Genomic DNA, 14,261 nt, shown 5'->3' with positions numbered 1-14,261 from the left:
CAGAGCTTCACATGAGGGGTCTGCTGTGAGCCCCGTGTTCCCCTCCTCATTTGTCATGTGACTACATCAAGCGTAGGCTCACCTATGTATGTGTTGCTCTAGTTCAATAACAGCCATTGTCCAGCACTGAAAGCTCAATGAGCAAAGACAGGAAAGGATTCTTTTTGTTGTTGTTGTTTGTTTGGCATTTTTGTTTTGTTTTGTTTTTCGAGACAGGGTTTCTCTGTATAGCCCTGCTGTCTTGGAACTCACTCTGTAGACCAGGCTGGCCTCGAACTCAGAAATCCGAACTCAGAAATCCGCCTGCCTCTGCCTCCCAAGTGCTGGGATTAAAGGCGTGCGCCACCACCGCCCGCCAGGAAAGGATTCTTTAAGTGATACTTTACTCAGAGAGCAGCAAGCAGGGAAGGGGGGGAGCAGGGGGCAGGGGGAGCCTTGCCTGAGCTCTCTCTCTCTCTCTCTCTCTCTCTCTCTCTCTCTCTCTCTCTCTCTGGTATATTTTATAGAAAACTGGGACAAAGGCCATAATCATTCCAAAATCTTGTCCTTCTGGCAGGGTGGTCAGTCTTGTCTCTGAGGTTTATGACAGTGTGCTTTTCCCCTTACTTCTATTTCTGTCCCTGCTCATTAGTCTCTGGAGTAACAGACGACGTTATTCTATAATGCATATGGCATTATGGTAATACATGCTCACCCATGGGCTCACCTATGGCCTAACAATATGTGGCTCTCTCTCCACACACATACACACACACACATGCACGCACGCACACACACAATACACACGCACACACACGCGCACACACACATACACAAACACACGCACACACATACACACACATGTGTGTGCGCACACACACACACACACGCACACACACACATACACAAACACACGCACACACATACACACATGCACACACATGTGTGCACACACACACACACGCACACACACACGCACACACATACACACACACACACACACACACGCCATAGCAGGGAGAACCCTGGCTTTGCTGCTGCCTCTATGAAATGAGTTGGGGAAATGGCATTTAAAATGCTCCTGAAGTTACAGCGACTGTGAATCTCCTCCCAGGGCCCTGAAGTAGATCTAACCTTACCAGGCTTATGTGAGACCAATGTCAGGCTGTTGCAAACAGCATTAGGATCTGCAAGGCTGGCTCTGTGTGACTTAGACAACTCTGCCCCCAACTCAGCTGGCTCAATTCAAAGGATTCAAGGGAAGTCACTTTCAAGGGTAAAGGGACAGATTTTGTGAGTCCACCTTGTGGGGCACATATAGGCATCCAGACCTACTGACATGGTCCAGGCTCTGGGATCTTCCATGCTCCCCTCCTCCTCTTCTTCCTCCTCCTCTTCTTCTTCTTCCTCTTCCTTCTCCTCTTCATCCTCTTCCTCCTCCTCCTTCTCCTCTTCTTTCTTCTCCTTCTCCTCTTCCTCCTCCTTCTCTTCCTCCTCTTCCTCTTCCTTCTTCTCTTCTCCTTCTTCTCCCTCTTCTTTCCTCCTCTTCTTCCTTTTTCATTCTCCTCCTCCTCTTCTCTCTACCTCTTTTCCTCCTCAACCATCCCTGGTAGGGCCCAGCAGGCAGAAAGACAGGGAGACTGAGGCCCTTAGAACAGTGATCTTACCCACCCTGATGAAACAACGGTCTAGAGATTGTTAAGGCTAGATAGCACGGCATGACTGTCCTTTGCTCTGAAGTGGCCACCATCTGTCAAATATTAAGGACCAAAGATATCAGAGGAAGAGACAGGAACCCCGGGCTGAGCTCCACAAGACATTAAGGGGTGCTCAAGTCCCCATCATACTTAAACCCTGGGTCCTTCCCCCAGGAGGGTTAGGTGCATGCCTAATGTTGCCTGCCATCCCCCCCCCCTATAATTAGGTTTTAGATCCTTACAAGGATGAAGCCACACCTTACATCAACAGCCTTCCTCCTGGGCTTCTGTTTTCATTCATAAGCCAAAAATTATATGTAATTGCCCTGGACCAAAAGGCTGGTGAACAGCACACATACAGTAATGAACTGAAGAACAAAGCAGGCAAGTGCCTTACACGAGAGCCACCTAGTAAACACAATGCAGATAGCACAGAGTCCTGTGTCAGTCGACGTGATCAGTCACATCGCAAAGGACACAAATCACCCACTGTTAATACTCCTGCCAAAAATGTTTAAGCAAACCCAACCACTAGCAAAGAGGCAGTCAGAAGAACAAGCCTTGGGGCCATTGGATGGATTCACACTGCAGTGTGTGGAAACCTCCTCATGCCCCAGGTGACAGGGTGGCCAATGAGAACCATCAAGTTAAGTAATGGGGTCAAACTAACCCCAAATACAGCTCTGTTCTGCAACACCTCAGTGGAAGATTTGAAAAGACCAAGCTAGCTCCATGTGATTTAACTGTGTGTAAAGTCTACTCAGAAAGTCTGGCCACCAAACACTCAACGGTTAGGAAAAAAGAACTGGCCATGTGCTTATCAGGATGGGGGGGGGCCTCAGAATATCACCGTGGTCTTTGGGTGTAGGCAGTGAGGCCTAGAGACACATCTGAGAACTTCCTGGACAGTGGAACTGGTTCTTGCTGCAATTTTGCTCGTTCTAGATGCCAATATTAGAAGGACAGAGAGGCTTCTCAGTAAATGAAAGGGCTTGCTGCTAAGCCTCATGACCTGAGTTCCATCCTAAGACTCACATCTGTGAGAAGTCTGTGGGCCAGCACTGTTGGGATCTTTTTCCCACATGTTAGGTTCAAAGTGGAATACGGCTACACCAATACCCAAGACTGTTCAGCACCTGCAGTGGAGTTTCTCTGGTGCAGAAGCCTGTTTTGGTGGGGAGGGACTGGAGGAAGACCCGTGTTGGGGAAAAGCAAGTGACATTGGTTATGATTGTTACATGAAAAGCTGAGAGCTAACCTAGCAACCAGGCAAGCTGGCCTTGGAGGCCTCCAGATGAGGGGCTCCTGCTGTCACTGCTCCTTGTAGCTGAACATGGCTGAGTGGTCAGGGGGTAAAGAGGAGTGGCCATGGCCACTGTGGAAGTCAGCATGGAGATTCCTAAACACAGAAAATGGAACTAAATACCATCTGAGCTCTCTGAGGACCACACCCGAAGGCCTCTAAATCAGCACACTGCAGCAACACATGCAGCTCTGTTATTGCTCCACCATTTGCAGTAGCCAAGATACAGGCCCAGTCTAGATGCTATCGAGATGAACCGACAGAGGAAATATGGTGCGCATACACAAATCTGGGACACACACACAGTAGAATTCTATTCAGCCATAAACAGAAGTGTAATAGTGACATTTGCGGCAAAATAGATGGAAGTAGAGATTATTGTATTAATAATAATCTCTACTTAATTATCAATAATTAAGTATCAATTATCAATAATCAAATCAGAAAGAGAATACAGCATCTTGACCCTCATAAGCAGAGTCTAGATTGTTTTATGATTTGTATGTAGGTTTGTGTGTATGCATATGTATGTGCAGCTCTCCTTGTGGCCAGAAGATGGTCTCAGATCCTCTGGAGCTTAACCAATAAGCCATCTCCCCAGCCCCAAGGTCTAGATTTAAAGTGTGTGTGTGTGTGTGTGTGTGTGTGTGTGTGTGTGTTTAATATGAAAATATGAAACCATGAAAATGTAAAAAGAGATCACCAGGGGCTGGAGAGATGGCTCAGCAGTTAAAAGGGTTGCCTGCTCTGTTCTTCCATATGACCCAGGTTCAATTCCCAATACCCACAGGCAGTTCAGAACTATCTGTCTACAATTTCTGTTCCAGGGGATCTGACACTCTCACACAGACAAACAAGCAGTCAAAACACCAATGTACATAAAAAGTTTTTAAAAATCAATAAATTCTTAAGAGAGAGAGAGAGAATTCCAGGTTGAAGCAGGGAGAGGGTTGTGGAGTATGCACGGCTTGAAAGCAAAAAAAAAAAAAAAAAAAAAAAAAAAAAAAAAAAATGGAGACCAGTGAAGGAGAGCGGGGAGGGGTGAATAAGAGCAGACCATAATGACATGAACACTTGGCTTGTGAAACACATCTTTCATCCCAGCACCAGGGAGGCAGAGACAGGTGGATCTCATTTGAGACCAGCTTTGACTACATTGTTTCTCTATGTAGCCCTGGCTATCTTCAAACTCACTCTGTAGATCAGGCTGGCCTTGAACTCACAGAGATCTGCCTGCCTCTGCCTCCCAAGTGCTGGAATTAAAGCCTGAGCCCCACCACCCTGCTAGGTAATGAGTTCCAAGCCAGCCAGAACTACATGGTGTGGCCTCACTCAAAACAAAAAATAAACAAAAAAGTACATATGAAAACAAAAACTTTTAAAAGATTTTTATTTTTAATTATATGTATATGTAGGCAGGTTGTATATGTGTGTGCAGTGTCCACAAAGGCCAGAAGAGGCTGTTGGATCCCCTGGAGCCATTGTGAGCCATGCTATGTGGATGCTGGGGACTGAACTTGAGTTCTTTTAACCACTGAGCCACCCCTAGGCCCCCAAATAAAGAAAGTCTTTTTAAAAGAAAAGAAGGAAATGGGAGCGGGTGAGCCTGAGGCCAGCTTTGGCCTCCCCAGGGGGAAGTGATGGTGGGTTCCAGACTCAGCCTCTGGTAAAGTCCAGGAAGCTGCAGGGCAGGTGGACCAAAGAGAAAGCCATGAGCACAGCCCAGAGGAAGTGTCCTGGGATTAGAAGGCACAGAGGCAGCAGCCACAGCTCTGGCTCTCTGCAGCCAGCCAATCACTGAATGTCACAGCACCACCTGGAACAGTGTCTGGAGGACTCTCAAGTCAAAGGGCTAAGCAGGAGGTAGCTGGCTGTCAAGGCAGGATGGTGTGTGCACAGGAATCTGTGGGCAAGGACAAGAGGTGATGAGAGGCCTGGCTGCCCCCCTGTCATGAATCCACATGAGGGTCCTTGTCCCCACCACCCTGGATTCTAAAGAGAGTAGAGGTGTGTAGCTGCCATTCTGAGTGTCAGATACAGTCTATATAATCTAGGAACCATCACTGACTGTTTGTATGGGACCCTGCACACTCAATGCTGCCAGGAACCCTATGGGTTCAGCGGGGTATGAAGACATTTGGGCACTTTCACAGCTGATTTTGCAGACAGAAAGCTACACACACACACACACACACACACACGCACGCGCACGCACGCACGCACGCACGCACACACACGCACACACCCTTCCTGGATGGATAATCTGTCTCATGGGACAGAGCGAGAACAGGAGAACGAAAGCCTGAGGCCATGTGGTACCGTCTTTTGGAAGGATGGTGGCCTGCTTGGTGAGCTGCAGAATATGGCATGTGTCCAGGAATTCTCGCAAACTCAGGAAGCTAGAGATGTTCTGTCTGTCTGCAGTTGGAGACAGAACCCGTGCAGCAGGGGTCCCCGTATGACATGTGGAGGGCTGCATCCTGATCTTCTGTGTTCCCTCTCACTGTCATTCTGACCCTACGGTCAGTCCACTGTAGCACATCCAGGCCTGCTGCTTCCTAAACACTCTCTGCTCTGCTCTTCCCACAGATCTCTCTCTGGAGCCCAGGCTTGTGCCCTCTTCCCCACCATGTCACCTCCATCCACCCTCCCCAATACTTTCCCTAACACTCCTTGTCCCCACCAGGTCCAGCCACCTAGTCCATCTCCCAGAGTTCGGAACTCACACCCCACATCCCTACCTCCTCTCAGGCAGCACCCTAACACTCTAACATAAGGCTGTCTCATACTGCAGCTCCTGCATCTAGACCCCTCCTGGTGAGGGTCTCCAGTCTACTTACCCCATTGCCACCACCTCCAACCCTACCCACAGCAAGTGCCACTTCTACAGCCCCCCTCAGACCACCCTTTACCAACCATCCCCCACTCCCGGTTGGCCAGCCTTACCTGCTAGCCTTGCCTTCCCTTCACCCTCCCCCACCTCTGTCTCTGGTCCCCGGGCACTCCACCACCATGGCTCTGACACTCAAAGGTGATTTTGCACATAGTACTCACTGAAAAGCAGCAGGCTCTTGTAGTTGCTGCCTCCACGTCCCAGGCGGAGGTATACCAGGCCATATGTGTAGTCAGTGGACAGCACATGGAAGCCCTTTACCCCCTTGACTGCAAGAGAGGGGCCAGTGGTCACTGGTGCCTGCACATCCGTGCCCACCCACAGTACAGAGCCCTCACTGACCTCACCTCCCAGGCCAGACCATTCAAAGGAATTCAGCCAGCTCTGGAGCTACAGCCAGCCTGCTCACCCATCCTGGGTGTTCGCCTGCCTGCCACATGCTCAGGTTTCCGTGGCCCAGACATCCTACTCACTGGTATTCCTGAACACCGGTCTCTTCCTGTCTTTCTTCAGAGTCACCTCCATGGACTGGCATCCCCGAAGCCTGGAGGACAGATACTGTGAGCTGGGCCAGTGGGCCCTTCTCATCCACTGGCTGCCACCTTCTACTGCCAACTTCTCCCAGTCTACTCACCCTCTGTCGCTAGAGCCCAGGGATGGGGGCTGGGGAGGCAAGGTGGCCAGTCTGAAGGAGAATCTTCTAATTTGGGCAAAGGCCTGTCCAGAGCTGAGAGATTTACTCCCAATACCCCCTCCCTGCCTGTCACTATTTCTCCCCAAATCACTCCTTGGGTTTTAGGGGACAAAGAGAGAATGGGAGCGCCTGACAAGGCTGTCTCTTCTCAGGACTCCACACTGCCTCCAGAACTGACCCTGGCTAGCCTGCAACAGTGTACCAGAACAGCTCCACATCACACCCCCTCACCGGCTGAAGGGGATGACCACCCTGAGCTGTATACCCCCCTTACCAGCTGAAGGTAATGACCACCCTGAGCTGTACACCCCCTCACCGGCTGAGGGTAATGACCGCCCTAAGCTGTACACCCCCTCACCGGCTGAAGGCGATGACCACCCTGAGCTGTATAACCCTCACCGGCTGAAGGCGATGACCACCCTGAGCTGTACACCCCCTTACCGGCTGAAGGCGATGACCACCCTGAGCTGTATACCCCCCTTACCAGCTGAAGGTAATGACCACCCTGAGCTGTACACTCCCTCACCGGCTGAAGGCGATGACCACCCTGAGCTGGCCTGTTTTGTGCACCTTGATCACAGATGCCCCCAGCTTCCTCTTGTCTCTAGCCGGCAGGAACCCCTGGGTGTCTGTGGCGATGGCAATAATGTACCAGAAGCCTGAAAACTGCAGAGGCACGGAGGAAGGAAGACGGTGTGAGCTGCCACACCGTGCCTGTCCAAGAGCCCAGATAGAGAGCAGACCCAGACCACATCTGTATCTACAGGGTAGTACTACCCCTTCCCAGGCTAGGCTGAAGAGGAGCCGGTGCTTGGCTGGTCAGGTGACCCAGAGGCTGAAGCCTGGACTGAGTTTATCCTACCTACCTCAGAGGCCCCTTCCCTCTTGGCTTTCCTGTGACATGAATGCTCAGTCCTTCCTTCCCCTTGCCCCTGAGCCACCAGCCACCAGCTCCTCCCTGCAGCAAATCCCTTTCTCCTAATAATTCTGTGATTGTACGTGCTATTCACATTGTGAGGCTAGCTGCTGTGCCCGCAGTCCTGCTTCAGGACACATCAAGTGCTTGGCTCTCCAGCCCCTGCTCCTCTTACAGCCTCAGCTCCTTTGTAGAGGTGTCTGTGGTGGGAGAGAACAGGAAACTAACACAGCTGACCTCAAGAGCTGCCGTGTTCCGCCCTCCTGCTGGGGACATTACCTCAGATGGTCCCACAGCTGGAGTTGGGTCCTTGCACTCTGACCCTAGCACCTGATGAAGATACCAAGGGGCATGCGGCTAACCTTGCTCCAGTTGAGGGTCTGGGCCTCCTTAGGGAAAAACTCCTGTGTCCAGGACACCACAGCCAGGACTAGAGCTATGGCTAGGGCCATCTCCAGTTTCATGCTTAGCTCAGGCAGCTCAGTTTAAACATGTATCTCACTGTGTCTGCCCTGTTATAGGGTAGGACCCACCCACCCTGGAGCCTCAGGCTGCCTGATGGGTGGGGAAGAGGTGGGCAGGTGTGGCTTCAGGCTGCGCCTCTCCTTCTGAGGGCCTGGCCATTGTTGGCTGCAGCAGACATTGGCTGCCTGGGAGGCCCCTGAAGATGGACACCTCAGTATCCTTAGAGGCCATATGGAGGCTGATCCCCACATCCCTCACTACTGCAGCCTGGAAGGCCTCACCTGGCCCTGGTGCCTTGGGACTCTCAGAACCCTAGTTCAGGTGAAAGGAAGAAGCCTAGAGTGTCTGAGACTAGCCTCTTGGGCTTTTATGTACACAGAGTAAGCAGTGGCCGCTAGGCATAAACTTTGGGACTCCCTTCCCAACGGATTCTGAGGGGATACTGATGCTATTCCAGGGCAGGGAAGAGATGGGGAGGTGCCCAAGCTTTGACCCCTTCTTACTCCACCCCATCCATGTGTATTACTTTCTAACATATGACATCATTCCACCACTTCCAGACTTGATTTCTAATGAGGGCCCACAGGCTCAAGCCTTTCAGAGTTCCATACCACCACCATCACCCCCACGCCCACTCCAGCCAGCGGCTAAAGCCATGGGCAGGGAAAAAAAGAGCTAGAGTCCTAGCTGTATCTCCCTGCTAGGAAGCTCAGGGATACTGACCTCCCTGCCAGACCGACTGTGGATTCTGTGTCCTCCTGCTAGTCAGCCTTTGGATGCTATCTGTGCTCTCAACTGAGTGCAACACTCAGTTGCCTTCCTGCTCAGAAGGCGTAGATAGTTAGATTCTGATAGTCCAGTGGCTGCCTTAATAATATCCTGACCTTCTCAACATAGCCTAGCCACGTGCCTCAGCCTCTGCCACCCCAGGGGTTATATCTTGTCCTCAGTGAAAAACTCCTGGCCCTGTCTTTTAGGCTCAAGAACTCTAGCAAGGGAAATTCTTTTGTCTCCAAGCTGGCTCTGTGGTTCCATGGTCTGATCTCTGGTGATGTCCTCTTCCACAGCACAGTGACCACCCGGAGGCCCAGAGAAGACACATTGTGGCAGGTTTACTTGTAAAATCACTTTATTTTAACCCAAGCAAGAGCCTAGGGGAGCAGCTGACAGACACCAGTACCACCAGCCACTGTGCAAAGACAGATCCTGCCCACCTCCACCAGGATGCCAGGATGCTGTGGTGCCATCTCCAGGGTATGGCACTCACTGAAAACCAGGGCAGGTGTTGGGGTCGAGCTCATGACAGCCATCGTCCCCACGTGGGCTACACAGGCTTTGGAGATGGTCCACCCAGAGCCCCAGGCTCCTCCTGCTCCCCAGGGAGCCGAGAGTGATGCACGGAAAGGTGGCCTACCTGGAGGATCTTGTGTGCACACGTGACTGTAGAAGAACCAAGTTGGTTGTGAGAATGGGCTGCAGCCACTCCCAGGACCCTACCCACAGCCTCTTTTGAGGAAGCTGTCCATACAAGCCTGCCTGTGACAAGGCATAGGTGATTGTTTGAGAGCCACAAATCAGGAAAAGCGGGAGATGTGCCACCACCACCTTGGTCATTCCTTATGTGCACCAGAGTTTCCTGTGCTCCCCTGAGGCCCACACTGGTAACACTCACAGTCCCTCTGCAGTTGGGCCTGCTGTTGAGACAAGAAGCCCAGACCCTGGCTCCATTTCGTAAACAGCTGCATGGCCTCCTGGCTGGCCACCTCAGTTCGACCTAGGCATGAAGGAGCAGCCTCTGAGAGGCAACCAGAGTGTGGCTGTGACCCCTGCCCCTTTCTTTACCCCAATCCCTAGCCAACCTCAGGGTGGCTAGGGGCTTGGCCCTGTATGTTCCTCACTAGGGGCTGAGGACCCTGAGCAACCTTGCCAGACCCCACTTACTGTACAACTCCACTGTGTTGAAGACCTCATCCCCAAATTCCAGCTGTGTGAAGATGACAGCGTAGTCTTTGAAGTTAGTGCCCAGGACCCGATAATCCAGTATACCCAGAGCTGGAAAGCAAGTGAAAGATCTAGGGGTGGCAAGGGAGCAAGGCTGTTGTGCCAACCAGGCGTGAAATGGATTGGCCATTAAGACGGGAAAAGATCCAGGATAAGACCTTATCCAACCTCAGCAGAGGTCTCAAGTTCTGTCCCCAGGTCCCTGGCCCCTACATTGTGCCAGCAAAAAGCAGTTGTTGGTTGCTAGTCAACATATGGACAGCTGAGCTTGTCCCAGCTCAGCCTGGGGTGACTAAAGACCAAGTGGGTCACCCTCCCTCAGTCCTATGCTATTGGAGGAAGAACACTGCTAACCCTCCTTTCTGAACCCACAAAGGAGCCCAGGGATCGAGACTAGGACCCCCACAGGCATCTCAGCACACAGGGATGGGGAACTAAGGTCTTAAGACCTCCGTTCAGGGACCTTTTTCCCATTGAGGATTGACCCCAAGATCCTGACTGATGGATCCTTTAGCTGCCCACAGAGCTGTGCCAAGGGCTCTGGAGCAGAGTAGCCTCCTTCCCGCCAGGCTTGGCCCCGCCAACTGCAGCGTGAAAATACATAGAGGGGCTGGCCTTCCTGGCAATCTGATGAGCGGAACCCAGGGCCATCAAACTCACAGGGATTCTCAAACACCCATCGGGAATTTTGCTTCAGCAACTCCACCGTGCTCTGATGACACCCATCTGGCCTAGGAAGAACGGGAGAAGGGCCTCTCAGAGTCACACCTGGCCCACCAATGGGAAAGGCCTCACTTCTTTCCCTGGTGCCTGAGTTATCCAAAAACCCCACTCTGTGGTCTGAGAAGCACTAGCTATTCCCTTTATTTCCCAAGGGACCCACACTGTTGGGTGCAGAGGACTCAACAGACGTCAGCCTGCAGTTCAACTAAGAAGCCACTATCCAGAGTCCTCCATGGCGTCAGCCTCTGAGGTGAGAAACCACAAGAGAAGTACAAGAAGGCCTGTTGGGCAAAACAAGTGGCTTCAAAGATTACTGGAAACAAGACGCCCGCAGTGCGAGGTGCTGGGGAAGTTCTGAGAGAAGAGCTGAACATGCTGCTCCCGAGACACGGAGGCACCCTCGGCACCCCAGCAGCATCCAGGTGAGCAAAGAGACCCAAGGGACAGAGAAAATTAAAAACAAAGAAATTTACCCAGACATGCATGACAAAGTCATGTGGGGCTGTGTGGGGCTGCTCGGCAACCTGAGTGTGCCTCACATAGAATAAGTCCAGGCCAAGTTCTAGAAATACCAGAAAGAGAGAGGAGCCCCTCCCTACATCATGGCACATAGAACCCACAGAAGCAGAGGCTGGCATATACCCAGAGCAAAAATAAAAGCATTTAATAGAAAAAAAAAAAAGTTCCCCTCAGGCCTGGAGAAATAACTCAGCAGTTAAGAGCAGTCACTCGTTGGTCTTTGCAGAGGACACAGTTTCAGTTCCTAATACATGGTGGCTCACAAACATTTGTAACTTCAATACCGTGGGATCTTATGACCTTTTCTGACCCTTGTGGGCACTAGACACGCACATGGTACACAGACGTGCGTGTAGGCAAAACGTTCACACACATAAAATATTTTGAAAAAGCCCCCGACATCAGAAAATCAAACTGGGAAATGTATTTATAACTAGTTTTTATCACAGACTAATTAATTAAATTCCCCTTTCTCACAAACAAGTAAGAAACACTTAGAGAAACAAATACGCAGAATATTTAAAGAGCGCTCACTAGGAAGGAAGCATAGAAGACATGTTTGAGGTTCTCAGTATGACGGACAGGCACATGTGTTGGGTGGTGAGCCATCAACACCTACACTCCTAGCATGGGGAGGTGGAGGCATGGGCACACCAATTACAATAGGGTGGGCTCTGTAGGGAGATTTCTCAGGAGTCTCCGGTCCTTGGGTGGGAGACAGGAAGCACAGAGGAGGTATTATTGGCTGAGGAGGGGATGAGGATCCAGTGGTACTGGGTGGTACAGTATAAATCTGGAATTCCCTCATAGGCCATGTGTAAGCTTGACCTCTGCCAGTACTGGAAGGAACAGGTAGAGCCTGGTGGGAGGAAGTTTGGTCATTGGAGATGTGTCCTTCAGGGGGAAATCGAGATGACTCTCTTCCTTCCCCTCCTCCTCCTCCTCCTCCTCTTACTCCTCCTTTTCCTCCTCTTTTTTCTCTCTCTCCTTCCAAGCACTATGAAGTGAGCTGCCTCCTCCATGCACCCTCTACCATGATGTAATACTAAACTCCCATAGTCTCAAGGCAATAGGGTCAGTGGGTAACCAAGGACTGGAACCTTTGAACTCATGGGCCTACGTAAACCTGTCATCCTTATAAATTGTTTATCTTGGGTATTTAGCCATGGTGATGGAAGGCTGCCTCCTGGGGACAAACTTTCCATTTGGGAAGATGATGGTGCGGGAGGCAAGAGTGGTCACTATGACACAGGGTGACAAAGTACTCTACAAAGTGAGAGTCACAAAACAAAAGCCCTGGCTGGCCAAAACTGACTGACCAGAACGAGGCAGAAGAAACGAACTCAGCTGCCTGCCTTTACAGACTCTGGTTTTTAACTTCCTAGTACATTTCAAAGAACAACAAAGAAAGAATTAACAGAATAGAGGATATCCCTTGACTCTCCTGAGACCCATCCTGCCCTCCATGAGCCCAAGACTGCCCAGATGCCTGTGAGTGTTTTGTTCTGCTGGCCTCACAGGAACCCACCCACCCATTCCCTGTTGAGCAACTTGGCCAGATATGTGGTCTGGTGTTCATAAAAGCTGCACAGAAGATGCACCTTAACTGAGACCTCTCTGCCCCTGCTCCTCTGTGTCTTCCTAGGCCCATAGGTGAAAGAGGCCCTGCCAACTCACCCATGCCGAGAAGACTGAACTCTCAATTTGTTATCTGGAGTAAGAGTCACCACGACACCTTCCACATTCTTCATGCCCTTCTCCAACATGAAGTCCTTAGCACGGGAGGCCACGGCCAGGATGTACCAGGGCCCGAGGAGCTGGAGAAGGCATCAGCTAAGACATCTGGCTGTCCTCCCTCAAAGCTCCCTCTGTCACACAACTCCAAATCCCTCCATCCACGATTTTATACACAGACTCTTGGGGACCCAAAAGCTGTGTGGTCTCAAAGGTAGAGCCGGGCCCCTAGGACCTGCTGCCCAGAAAGGCCGTTACCTGCTTAGGGTTCAGCCTTCCCAGCCACACTGCCTGCAACCAGGACACAGAGACCAAAGCAAGAAAAGCAGCAGTCAGAAGGATCACCTTCATTCTCCCAGAGGTGCAGGCACACTACACAACCAGCCAGGATGTACCATCTCCAACCAGGAAACAGTTTATATCTCTGAGTGCCTTGGTGTGGGTGGCCACTAGCTGCCTGGATATCATCCCGATCTTTCTCAAAGCAAAATTACTCAGGGTGGAGGAGGGCACTGTTGTGGTGGCCTTGGTGCCCAGCTCAGACTGATGGCAGAGATGAGAGGCTCAGGAGCTTGTCCCAATCAATAGTACAGTGCCAATTCTATGTCTGTCCATACCTTCTTCCCAAGAAAGTTCAGGAGTAAGCTGGCCACCTTGCCTTCTCCCCAGCTGAGTCCGTTCTTCACCTGCAGCCCAAGCAGGCCAGAGTTCTGTCCTTGACCAAGCAGGTCAAGTCCAATCCTAGTTGGTCAAGCTCACGTGGTCTGTCTCAGACATCTTTTATCTCAATAATTAAAAACATAAAAAGCTGCCTCTAACTTTTGAAGCCTCTATCATCAACCTGTGCTTTGCTGGCCTGTGTCTTTCCACTGTCTCCAGCAGCAGCCCTGCAGCCAGACTGTCCTGTTCACTCTGTTTCCATGTCTGGATCTGTCCATTCCCCATGCATCTCCGGCTGGGCCAAAACTACCTAAGGGCCAGACCCTTAGGACCCTCAGAAGCAGTCTGCAGCCTGGACTGACTACCCACCATCAGATCATCAGAGATGCTGAGAGCAGAAGTTGTAGGTGGAATGTATCTGGCCCTCCATCCTGGAGGGGTGGGGGATGTGGAAGGGAATCCTGTTTCCAGCCAAGACCTTAGCCACACACTCTCTGAGATTTGCTCATGTATTCACTCATTCATATCAAGATGTACTGAGTACTTCTGCAGAGGAACAGACGCTCAGCACCCATCACAGAGCAAACTGAAACTTACATTTTGCCTTTACACCCCCATCATCCCCCATCATCCCTAGCCTCCCTCCAAGCCAGATGTGAGAACGTGCAGGTACACTG

At 51.1% G+C, this 14,261-nt stretch overlaps 2 protein-coding genes across 2 annotated transcripts; both read right to left on the bottom strand.

The window, feature by feature from the left end:
- Window positions 1-4,853: 4,853 nt before the first annotated feature.
- Lcn10 (lipocalin 10) lies at window positions 4,854-7,946 on the bottom strand. The gene is made up of 6 exons (XM_034507546.2): window positions 7,845-7,946; window positions 7,093-7,232; window positions 6,346-6,416; window positions 6,034-6,141; window positions 5,299-5,397; window positions 4,854-4,882 (listed from the first exon to the last, which is right to left on the bottom strand). Exons 1-6 carry the CDS (start codon window positions 7,944-7,946, stop codon window positions 4,854-4,856), a joined length of 549 nt encoding a protein of 182 aa, XP_034363437.1.
- A 1,152-nt stretch (window positions 7,947-9,098) lies between these two features.
- On the bottom strand, window positions 9,099-13,431 carry Lcn6 (lipocalin 6). Its single transcript, XM_076935279.1, is given in 8 exon segments — window positions 9,099-9,213; window positions 9,362-9,428; window positions 9,431-9,453; window positions 9,607-9,721; window positions 9,889-9,999; window positions 10,609-10,679; window positions 12,868-13,007; window positions 13,183-13,431. Coding segments are annotated over 8 exon segments (735 nt in total). The 5' UTR covers window positions 13,276-13,431.
- Window positions 13,432-14,261: the final 830 nt, after the last annotated feature.

Source organism: Arvicanthis niloticus, chromosome 6 (assembly GCF_011762505.2).
Source record: "Arvicanthis niloticus isolate mArvNil1 chromosome 6, mArvNil1.pat.X, whole genome shotgun sequence".
In the NCBI taxonomy this organism is placed as follows: Eukaryota; Metazoa; Chordata; class Mammalia; order Rodentia; family Muridae; genus Arvicanthis; species Arvicanthis niloticus.
Note: the sequence above shows the minus strand (reverse complement) of the source record. Positions and strands in the feature narration are given on the sequence as shown.

What these genes read in the sequence shown, in the direction of transcription:
- Lcn10 (XM_034507546.2), bottom strand. Translation starts at nt 7,946, where the DNA reads ATGAAACTGGAGATGGCCCTAGCCATAGCTCTAGTCCTGGCTGTGGTG. An exon ending in AGACCCTCAACTGGAGCAAG is followed by an intron (nt 7,233 to 7,844) that starts GTTAGCCGCATG and finishes GTGCCTCTGCAG; the next exon opens with TTTTCAGGCTTCTGGTACAT. An exon ending in CAAGAGCCTGCTGCTTTTCA is followed by an intron (nt 5,398 to 6,033) that starts GTGAGTACTATG and finishes CTCCAACTGCAG; the next exon opens with ACAGACAGAACATCTCTAGC.